General features: G+C 46.2%; 1 protein-coding gene across 2 annotated transcripts; it reads right to left on the bottom strand.

Annotated features, from left to right (window-relative positions):
• Nucleotides 1–518: 518 nt before the first annotated feature.
• Nucleotides 519–10,617, bottom strand: Ptges3l (prostaglandin E synthase 3 like). 2 transcript variants are annotated; one of them, XR_006639017.1, is made up of 8 exons: nt 10,548–10,617; nt 9,878–9,991; nt 9,730–9,796; nt 9,528–9,626; nt 6,583–6,672; nt 5,628–5,681; nt 3,540–3,625; nt 519–600 (listed from the first exon to the last, which is right to left on the bottom strand). XR_006639017.1 is itself a non-coding variant. In XM_045159834.1 (7 exons), the coding sequence occupies exons 1-7, from the start codon at nt 10,553–10,555 to the stop codon at nt 3,608–3,610; spliced, it is 450 nt and encodes a 149-aa protein (XP_045015769.1). In that variant the 5' UTR covers nt 10,556–10,617; the 3' UTR covers nt 2,917–3,607. The 2 variants fall into 2 exon arrangements, 1 of the variants encoding a protein (XP_045015769.1); XM_045159834.1 differs by lacking the exon at nt 519–600 and having other exon boundaries at nt 2,917–3,625.
• Between the last annotated feature and the right edge of the window lie 355 nt (nt 10,618–10,972).

Genomic DNA, 10,972 nt, shown 5'->3' on the forward strand with positions numbered 1-10,972 from the left:
TTGGCAAAATGAGCGGAAAAATAGTGTGGTCTGACCGAATTTATTCAAGACTCGAATTACAGAGCAGCTGCGTTGTTTTTCAACTGTTTTAACACCTTCTTTGTTGTTGTTTGATTTTCGAGGTAGGATCTCGCTCTAGCCCAGGCTGACCGGGAATTCACTATGTAGTCTCAGGGTGGCCTCGAACTCACAGCCATCCTCCTACCTCTGCCTCCCAAGTGCTGGGATTAAAGGCGGCGTGTGCCACCACACCTGGTATTAACACTTTGTGCTTTTTATTTCTTTTATATTTTTGTTGTTTTGCTTTGGTTTGGTTTTTGGTTTTTCGAGGTAGCGTCTCACTGTAGTCCGGGCTAACCTAGAATTCACTATGTAGTTGCTGGGTGGCCTAGAACTGAAGACAATCCTCCTATCTCTGCCGAGTGCTGAGATTAAAGGTGTGCGCTACCACACCCAACTCAACATTTTTTAACAACAAAATTGCAGGCCGAGTTTGGACGTAGTTCACTCGTCTAGACCTTTGCGCCCAGTAATTCAGCACGTGGATTCCTTGTTGCACAGATTTGGGAATGGTACAGGGTGTACACAGGGCAGAACTGCCTAAAGGAAATATGGACACATATATGATGCTGTCCATAATGAGACATATATAATATCGTTTACTTTAACCAATATATCCACAATTTTACTTCATCATGTAATAGACATTTTATTTAACACTTTATTTATTTGAGAGAAAGAGGCAGAGAGAGAATGGGTATGCCAGGGCCTCCAGCCACCATAAACGAACTGCTGATGTATCTGGCTTACATGGGTCCTGGGGAATCAAGCCTGGGTCCTTTGGCTTTGCATACAAGTGCCTTAACCTCTAAGCCATCTCTCCAGCCCATGTAATGGATATTTTAAAATTAGATGGTTTGCCTTCTCTCCCACCCCCCCATACAAAATTTTCAGAGCCAGTCATGGTGGTTTACACCTGTCACTGGGGATGATCATTAAGCAGAGTTTACAGGGGAAAAGGAGAGAGGAAATTTATCACAATTGCTACAAGAAAAGGGGTAGGAAGTAGGCTCAAAAATGCTGACCAACCTGCTGCAGATATGTTTTCTTTTGTTTCTCTCTCTCCCTCTCTCTCTTTTTTCTTTTTTTTCTTTTCTTTTTTCTTTTTGTTTGTTTTGTTTTTGTTTTCCAGGTAGGGTTTCACTGTAGTTCAGGCTGACCTGGAATTACCTGTTTTTCTTTTCTTTTCTTTTCTTTTCTTTAGTTCCCCTGGGACCCTTCCCCCCCTTTTTATAAAAATATTTCATTTATTTATTTATTTGAGAGTGAGAGCAAGAGAGAAAGAGGTACATAGAGAGAAAGAGAGAATGGGCATGCCAAGGCCTCCAGCCACTGCAAACAAACTCCAGATGCATGTGCCCCCTGTGCATCTGGCGTACGTAGTCCTGGGGAATCAAACCGGGGTCCTTTGGCTTTGGAGGCAAACACCTTAACTGCTAAGCCATCTCCCCAGACCATCCCCTTTACCACAATAGTACACAGTATTCCAAGCTTCTGGGCACATTCCAGGCTGCAAGTTCTTTTCATGTAAACAGACACACAGCTTGCTCTCTGCTCTGCTCTGTTCTGTGACAGCCCTTCCCGCATGTTGTATGGCAAAACTGCTCCCCACCGAAAGCAGCAAACCACTGCCAACTTTTATCAAAAGCAGCTGGGACAATTCAGAGGAGCAGGCATGGCCACGGTCATCAAGCCTCACACGATCTCAGGCATCCCCGCGCCACTGTATGCAATGATGCAAGAGGTCTCCAGACCTCAGGGGGAGATAGAGTATGGAGAAGGTAAAAGATCAAGGAAAAGGGCTGCTTATCAGTTAAGGCCCCTTATGCATCTGGCTAACGTGGGCCCTGGGGATTCGAACCTGGGTTCTTTGGCTTTGCAGGCAAATGCCTCAACCGTTAAGCCATCCTTCCAAACCGGGTCTCTTGCTCTTTAAGTAAACTCGCTCTTACCCCGAGACTGAGGGAAGAGATTCCATGGGGGTAATCCCCAAAAGAGTGAGCCCCTCTAAAGGGCTTCTCTGGGGTTTCCATACTTCTGCACAGGGACAAGAAAACTCTTTGAAGCAACCACCGGGAAGTCATCATGCAGGATGGGGTGAAACTGTCTCCTCTGGGAGTACAGAAGCTCTCACCTACAGCTGAAGAAGCATCAGAATAGTAATTCTGACACAGGAAGCCCCATTAAAGTGGCTGTTTTGGGGGCTTCACATTCATGTAAGTAACCCCAATAAACTCACTGGCTTACTGAACTGTTACTGGTGCAATCATACTTTGGTCTGTCACCTGAGTCTTGTCTGGGGTGACATGTGTTTGTGTCTCCCCAGGGGAAAAGATTCCTGTGACACCACAAGGACACACACATGAACCTTTGTGCTACAAAACCACAGATATTTGAATATATCTTCTTTTTCACCTGGGAGGTCTAATTTTAGAAATTTGCCCTACAGATGATTATTCTGGCACAAAAATGTCAACAACTGCAGTTCAGGGGCCTGGGAAGGTCTCATCAGATGAAAGGCAGTGCTGCTCAAGCGTGAGGACCTAGCCCTGACCCCAGCACCCATGTAAAAAGCAGAGTTCATCTGCAGTGGCACTAGGCCCTGGTGCACCCGCTCTCATTCCCTCTCCTGCCAAAAAAATAGGCCAGGCATGGAGCCTGGGGTGGTGATGCGTGCTATTGATACAAGCACTGGGGAGGCAGAAGTAGGACGACTGTTGTGAGTTCCAGGTCAGCCTGAGACTACAGAGTGAACTCCACGTCAGCCTGGGTAGGAAAGAGACCCTACCTTTCAAAAACAAATTAAAAAAAAAAAAAAGAAGAAGAAGAAAGAAATAAAAATAAGGATGTGGACGAAGTAGTTTGAGGAAGACAATGGAAGAGCAAACAGATACAGATATTAGGATAACAACTCCTTTGAAGATGTATAGAAAGTTCTAGGGTGTGCAGGAAGCTGAGGTAGCTAGGTTTAGGGAAAACACATCTGGGTGAGAGGGGTGCTTCAGCTTGAATACAAGCTGACCTGGTATTCAAGTCTCCTAGTAGCTTTGTTCTTCCCACATCAGAGAAGGCCAGAATCTCTGAGCCCCACCCAGCACTTTGAGAGGAGCTCCTGGGAGAGAAGAGGCTTGCTATAAGGAAAAAGACACACAAGAAGGAAAGAGCCCAACAGCAGTCATTTCTAAATGTGTATTATAACCTCCTTTGTCTTTAGCTCTTTCTCTGCCACATATACATACATGCTCAGCTAAAATAATCAGGTGGTCCAAGCACAGAGGTTCTACATGAACATTAGAAGTCAGAAGCTCCCGAGTCTACGCTTCCCTACTTCGAAGCTGTCATCTAGTGCAGGCCCACACCCAGATGCCTAAGGAGAAGCCATACAGCCAGCCTGAAGGAGGACTCTTCATAAAGAACTTCTAAAAAGTTCAGAGACCTCAGTGGACCTCGGCACACAGAAAAAGAGCAAATTTCCAAACCATAGCTTCTCAGAGCTACAGAAGGTAGCCACAGCCTCTTCCCCAGTGCTCCTGTCACAGAACGTGAATCAGGTGTCAGAATCCTCCTGAGGGGGAAGAAAAAGACAAAACACCTACAGTTTACACAAGAGAGAACATTTGTGTTTACCTCCTGACCTCCTAGTTCCCTTCAATAATTTCCTAAACTACGTATCTCAGGAAGCTAAGACCAAAGGACTTTAACTTTGGATACTAAAATAAAGCAGTACTCTTATGCAACACTTGGTTTTGTTAGGTCAGGATGGGCTCCCAAGATGGAGTCACCAAGGACAGCAGAATGGTGACAGAAACATAAGGAGATTATGCACATTCCTCAAGAAACTGCCCAGCCATTAACCCTTCCCTGCCTAACAATGCCCCCAGGTCATGGTTTCCCTCATTGTTCTTATTTCACATCCTGGCTATCTTAGATTCCCCCTAAACAACCCTTTTTTATTCAACTTTTCCCTTCCTCACCTTCCCCCATCTGAAAAGCCTTATAAAACCCATATCTGCAAACTCAGGTTGGCTGTGCTCCACTCTTGAGAGTCAGGCCTGGCAGCCTGTACTTTTCCATCTTTGCCTCAGAGTGGTTTGCATGGTCTTGGTCACTCCCGAACCTTGCAGGTTTCAGAATTTCAAGTAACACTACTACTCCCTACAGAGGTAAAGATACTCAACAGGCTTAGCATTTAAGGTGTTTGCCAGCAAAGCCAAAGGATACTGGTTTGATTCTCCAGAACCCACATAAGCCAGACACACATGGTGGTGCATGCATCTGGAGTTCGTTTGCAGGGGCTAGAGGCCCTGGCAAGCTCATTCTCTCTTTGTCTCTCTCATTCTCTCCCCTCTCCCTCTTTCTCTCTCTCAGATAAATAAATAAAATATATTAAATATACTCAACAGGGCCAGGTCTGCTATAGGAAGGGACAGGGGAAGGGAAAAGAGTCTTGCTGGAATTTTTCATTTTTAAAAAATATTTATTTGTTTTCGTTTTTCAAAGTAGGGTTTCATTCTAGCCCAGGCTGACCTGGAGTTCACCATGTAGTCTCAGGGTGGCCTCAAACTCACTATGATCCTCATACCTCTGTCTCCCAAGTGCTAGGATTAAAGGTATGACTACCACGCCCAGCTTTTATTTGTGTGTGTGTGTGTGTGTGGGTTTCTGGGGAATGAAACCAGGTTCTTATGCAAAACTTTGTCTCTGACACCTTGCTGGGATTCTTTTTTTTTTGGGGGGGGGTTTCAAAGTAGGGTCAGGTCTCCCCCAGCCCTGCCTAACCAGGAATTCAGTATGTTGTCTCAGGGTGGCCTAGAACTCATGGCGATCCTCCTACCTTTGTCTCCCAAGTGCTGGAATTAAAGGTGTGAGCCACCATGCCAGGCACCTTGCTGGGCTTTTTCAAGGTTTAGAGAATATCCAATTTCATGTCTCAAATTCAAATTTAGTTAATATGCACAGTTAAGTATAGTGTGCTGGGGACTGGGAAATAATATTCATTTCTTTTGGCAAGGGTCAAGTGGAAGGTAAGGCCTCAAGAATGGTAGGTGAGTACTTTGTCTCTTTCCCTGTCTCTCTCAAATAAGTAAGATCCAACCCCCCAAAAGCATCTTTAAAAAATTTTATTTTATTTTATTTATTTGAGAGAGAGAGAGAGAGAGAGAGAGAATGGGCATGTCAGGGCCTTCAGATGATGCAAATAAATGGCAGAAGCATTCGCCACCTCGAGCATCTGGCTTACATGGGTTCTGGGGAATCAATCCTGGGTCCTTTGGCTTTTCAGGCAAGCACCTTAACCACTAAGTCATCCCTGCAGCCTCCCCCCCAAAAGCAATTTTTTTTTTCCAAAGTAGGGTCTCACTCTCTCAGGCTGACCTGCAGTTCACTATGTAGTCTCAAGGTGGCCGTGAACTCATGGCAATTCTCCTACCTCTGCTTCCTGAGTGCTGGGATTAAAGGCGTGCACCACCACGCCCAGCTAAAAGCACTCTAGACACACACACACACACACACACACACACACACACACACACACACGAACCCGAAGGGCCCGGGGGACGATTACTTACATCCAGGTCATCCATGGCAGGGGGTGGTCTCTTGGTGCTGACCTTGCTCAAAAGCTAATGGAAAGAGTCAGAGAGAAAAGAGGGTCAAGGAAGAGCAATTTGTTACCAGAGAAACCCAAGGGGCTGGAGAGATGGCTCAGTAGTTAAAGGGACCTGCTAGAAGGGCCTGCCAGTCAATGTTCACTACCCACCTAAAGCCAGGTGCACAACGTAGTGCATACGTCTGCGGTTGGTTTGTAGCAACAACAGGCCCCGGTGTGCCCATATTCTCTCATTCATATTCTCTCTCTTTCCTCACAAATAAATAAATAGAAACTAAAAAGATAAAACATACCAGGTGTGGTGGCACACACCTTTAATTCCAGCACTCTGGGAGGCAGAAGTAGGAGGACTGATGTGAGTTCGAGGCCAGCCTGATTCTACATAGTGAACTTCAGGTCAGCCTGGGCTAGAATGAGACCCTACCTAGAACCAAAAACAAAAAGGAAACAAAACAGAGCTGGAGAGATGGCGTAGAGGTTAAGCACTTGCCTGTGAAGCCTAAGGACCTTGGTTCGAGGCTCCATTCTCCAGGGCCCACGTTAGCCAGACGCACAAGGGGGCACACACATCTGAAGGCCCTGGCGAGCCCATTCTCTCTCTCTTTCTCTCTCTGTCTGTCGCTCATAAATAAAAATGAACAACAAAAAAATAAAAGAATCGGGGGATGGTGGGGAGTTTGTAAATATATGTATGACTTGTCAAGTAGCAGGTGACTCTGTATGTAATTTCACTAGTAATTCCTTTCTCTCATTCCTGCTAAATTCCTGCGCGAAATATGTAGTCTTAACACCAATATGTAGCCTGCCTAGGGAGCAAAAATATCTCTAGGCCTGACATTGATGATAATTCTACAGAGAAATGTGTGCAGACTGACGCTGAGAATGGTCAAGATGGGCGGCACGTACTCTCATACCTCTGCGTAATGCTCGACGTGTGCCAGCTCCGCCTCCTCGTCACCTTCCCAGTCTCTCCAGTTATCAAAGTCCACAGACAGCCACACGGGCTGCAAGAGAAGATTGCAGCGTTGTGGGCAAGGAGTGCAGGAGCGTGAGGGCACGGAAGGAGTGGGTGTGCACAAGAGCATGCCCATGGGGAAAGGGTCAGTGGAGTAGAGTCCTCCCAACAGCTCTTCTTCAGGCACCCATCCCCCACCTCCAAGCTTCCCTGTCAGCACTGGCATCCGTTAATGTTTACCAGGAACCTGCTGGGTGACAAACACAATGCTCAGAACCTCAGGTCTAAAAAAGCATACAGCCAGGCGTAGTGGCACACACCTTTAATCCCAGCACTCGGGAGGCTGAGGTAGGAGGATCACTGTGAGTTCGAGGCCAGCCTGAGACTACAAAGTGAATTCCAGGTCAACCGGGGCTACAGAAAGACCCTATGTTTTAAAACCAATAAATAATAGATAAATGTAAAAAAGCATACATATTCTGCCCTCCAGTGAAAACTGAATGGGAAACAACATGTCTTGAAAAGTAACTGTATTATAAAACACTACAGGAGTCAACCAAGCAAGACAGACAAGTTTCATTCCCTGGAATTAGGGACCCTTAAGGACCACATTCAAGTTCCCACATTTAAAGCCAGACATGAGCCAGGCATGGTGGTACATGCCTTTAAATCCCAGCACTCAGGAGGCAGAGGTAGGATTGTTGTGAGTTCAAGGCCAGCCTGGGACTACAAAGTGAGTTCCTGGGCTAGAATGAGACCCTAATTCTAACACCTTCCCCCTAAAAAAGGTAGCTGCATGAAAAGCCTATCAGCCCAGGGTTCAACTCCCTAGAAACCTACATAAAGTCATATGAGCACTTGTTTGCAGGGGCAAGAGACCCTGGCTGGCATGGTACTCACTATTTACCCAGGCTGGCCTTAAACTCATGTCAATCCTCCTGCCTCAGCTTCCCTAGTGTTGAGTTAAAAGATGTATGCCACCATACAAAGCTGTTAGTTTTGCTTTTGTTTTTCAAGGCAAGGTCTTGCTAGCTAGCCCTGGCTGACCTGGAATTCACCATGTTGTCTCAGGGTGCCTCAAACATATGGCAATCCTCCTACCTCTGCCTCCTGAGGGCTGGGATTAAAGGCGTGTACTACCCATACCCAGCTCTGTTAGATTTTTTGAGACAGGGTCTCAGTATGTATCCTAGGTTGGCTTAGAGCTTGCTATATAGCTGAAGCTAGTCTCAAATTTATGACTCTCCTGTTTCAGCCTCACAGAAATTACAGGCAGGTGCTACCATACCTAGCCAAAATCATCTAGATTGTTAGTAGCAACCAATCAAAGATTATAAATGTTGCCAGGTGTGGTGGCGCATGCCTTTAATCCCAGCCCTCGGGAGGCAGAGGTAGAAAGACTGCTATGAGTTTGAGACCACCCTGAGACTACATAGTGAATTCCAGGTCAGACTGGGCTAGAGTGAGACCCTACCCTGAAAAAATAAAAAATAAAAAAAAGGGAGGAGGGGTTAAAAATTATAAATATCGGGGCTGGAGAGATGGCCTAGCAGTTAAGCGCTTGCCTGTGAAGCCTAAGGACCCTGGTTCAAGTCTCGATTCCCAGGATCCATGTAAGCCAGATGCACAAGATGGCACATGCATCTGGAGTTCGTCTGTGGAGACTGGAGGCCCTGGAGCACTCATTCTCTCTCTCTCTCTATCACTCTCAAATAAATAAACAAAAAATTATAAATGTCAGTAATCAGTCAAAATAATTTTAAGGGCTGGAGAGATGGCTTAGCGGTTACGCCCTTGCCTATGAAGCCTATATTTTTATGTGTGTGTGTGTGTGTGTGTGTGTGTGTGTGTGTGTGTATATATTTGCAGTGGCTAGAGTTCCTGGTACACCCATTCTCTCTCTCTCTCTCACTCTGAAATAAACAAACAAAATTTTTAAAATTAATTTTTAACATTGTGAAAAAAATTAAAAATTGACAATAAATAAATAAATGTGAAAGTAATGTGAAAACCACATTCACCCAGCAGGTGGCCAACTTTCAACTTTAAAGGAGAAGCTGTCACTGAAGGATCTTAAGTGACAAGTCAACATGTGTTTGATAGATCATGCTGGGGACAATACAGAAAATAAATTGGAAATCAGGCAGGAACTATTCAACAAACCTCCCAACAAAGTTGGGGTTGGTGACAATGTCAGCATGTATGTAATGTCAGCACTCAGGAGGCTAAGGCAGGAGGATGGCCAGTTCAAGCCAGCTTGGGCTTCAAGGAGAGACACTGTCTCTAAAACAAAGTTAAAAATAAATCACAATGCTGGACAGATGGCTTAGCAGTTAAGGCATTTGCCTGCAAAGTCAGAGGACCCAGGTTCGATTCACCAGGACTACATAAAGCCAGATGCACAAGGTGGCACATGCATCTGGAGCTCGTTTGCAAGGGCTGGAGGCCCTGGCACACCATGCTCTCTCTCTCTATCTGCCTCTCTCTTTTTCTCTCTCAAATGAATAAAAATTTAAAAATATAAACAAGCAACTCTCCTAACATACCCTGATGGATGAGGTCTAGACTAGGAAGACAAAGTAATAGATGCAAGAACATTAAGGAGGGTGGGCTGGAGAGATGGCTCAGCAGTTAAAGGCACTTGCTTGCAAAGCCTGTTAGTCCAGGTTCAATTTCCCAGTACCCATGCAAAGCCAGACACACAAAGCGGTGCATGTATCTGGAGTTTGTCTGCAGTGGCTAGAGGCCCTGGTACACCCATTCTCTCTCTCCCTCCCTCTTGTTTTCTCTCAAATGAATTGTAAATCTCATAATAATTTTTTTTTAATCCCTACCCCCAGATATAACTTAGGTACCTGGATACATGAAAAGAATTGAAGGGGCAGGCCACTCCCACCCATTCACCTTGATATCCTCCTTGGTGAGCCGGGGCCAGGCCACCTTCTCCTTCCATTTCCTCACAAAGCAAGTAATGGTACGTCCAGTGCGCTTATCCTGGGAGTCCTGACAAAAAGAGTCTCATTCTCAGGATCTGAATTATAGAATAAATCCCCAGTTTTCTTGGGTAGCCTTCCATCCACACCTTACTATCTAACCCCATGCTTACCTTAGAGTTCACCTTCGCATAGAACTCGATCTCATTGTACAACTCCACTCCATCACCATTCTTGCAGCTGAGGAGACAATGAAGCTGAGGAGATGTGGAAGACATTGTGGGGACAAGGGAAGTTCTTGGGGGGAGGGGCAGGCAGTACCTGAACACAATGCGGTGGTCATCAAGGAGCACTTTGACATCAGTGCTGTCTTCAACACAAAACTTGATGAAAACATACTTGGGACGGTCATACCACAGGGTCTGAGCGTGCTGCCTGAAGGGGACGGATGTGGGGGTTCATAGGGGTAGGCTGGGGAAGACTGGGGGTGGTCAGGAGAGGTGGAGGGAAGGAACAATATAGGGACATTTGGTGTCACAGTTTTCTCAAGGTGGAGCTAAGTAGCCTGGTGTGGTGGCACACATCTTTAATCCCAGCACTGGGGGGGGTGGGGGGCAGAGGTAGGAGGATCACAGTGAGTTTGAGGCCACCGTGAGACTACATAATGAATTCCAGGTCAGCCTGGGCTACAGTGAGACCCCACCTTAACCCCCCCAAAAAATAAATAAAAGTGGAGCTAAATGAGACAGAAAGGAGTGGAGGGGGTAGGTGGTCAGGATGAATTTGGGAAGATGGAGACTAGGTAGGCAGGAAATTAGTGCATACGTTCAGGTCACACCGACCCCTCACCTACAGTCACTGAGATATAGGGTTGGTGCTCCAGTGGGCCCAGGGCTGTGAAGTACCTGGAGCTCCTAGAAGACGTGGGGCAGGGCCTCTCCACGGAAAAGGGAGGGAGACAGGGGTTAGTTCTACGGCCAGAAACACTCACCGTGCCATGGTGGCTCCAGCTCTGGTGGCTTTTGGAGTCCCAGGCAAGAAACTCTATCTTTAGATCCCGGGGACGCCCCCAGCAGCTGCCTCTCCTTATATGGTCCGGGGCAGGGTTGACAGGAAGGGGAATGTGACTCCCCTCCAGAGGGACTCTGGGAGGGTTTATTCAGCCCTTCACTTCTGAGTGAGGGACGTTCTCCAGAAATACTCAGATTAGGAAGAGAAAACCCATTCGTTATGACCATGGCAATCATACTCAGAGAATTACTTTTCCTCTGCCTCATGCACATGTTTCTCCAACACTCAGTACTCTGTGGCTAATTCATAATATGCAGTTAATTTAAAAAATGTGACTGAACTGGGCTTGGGAGCACATGCCTTTCTTTAATCCCACTACTGAGGGCAGGGGCAGAGGTAGGAGGA

Source organism: Jaculus jaculus, chromosome 9 (genome assembly GCF_020740685.1).
Source record: "Jaculus jaculus isolate mJacJac1 chromosome 9, mJacJac1.mat.Y.cur, whole genome shotgun sequence".
Taxonomy (NCBI): domain Eukaryota; kingdom Metazoa; phylum Chordata; class Mammalia; order Rodentia; family Dipodidae; genus Jaculus; species Jaculus jaculus.

Coding starts and splice junctions, on each gene's coding strand:
- Ptges3l (XM_045159834.1), bottom strand. Junction 9,797..9,877: donor GACCACCGCATTGTGTTCAG/GTACTGCCTGCC, acceptor TTGTCTCCTCAG/CTGCAAGAATGGTGATGGAG. Junction 6,673..9,527: donor TCACCAAGGAGGATATCAAG/GTGAATGGGTGG, acceptor CTTCTCTTGCAG/CCCGTGTGGCTGTCTGTGGA.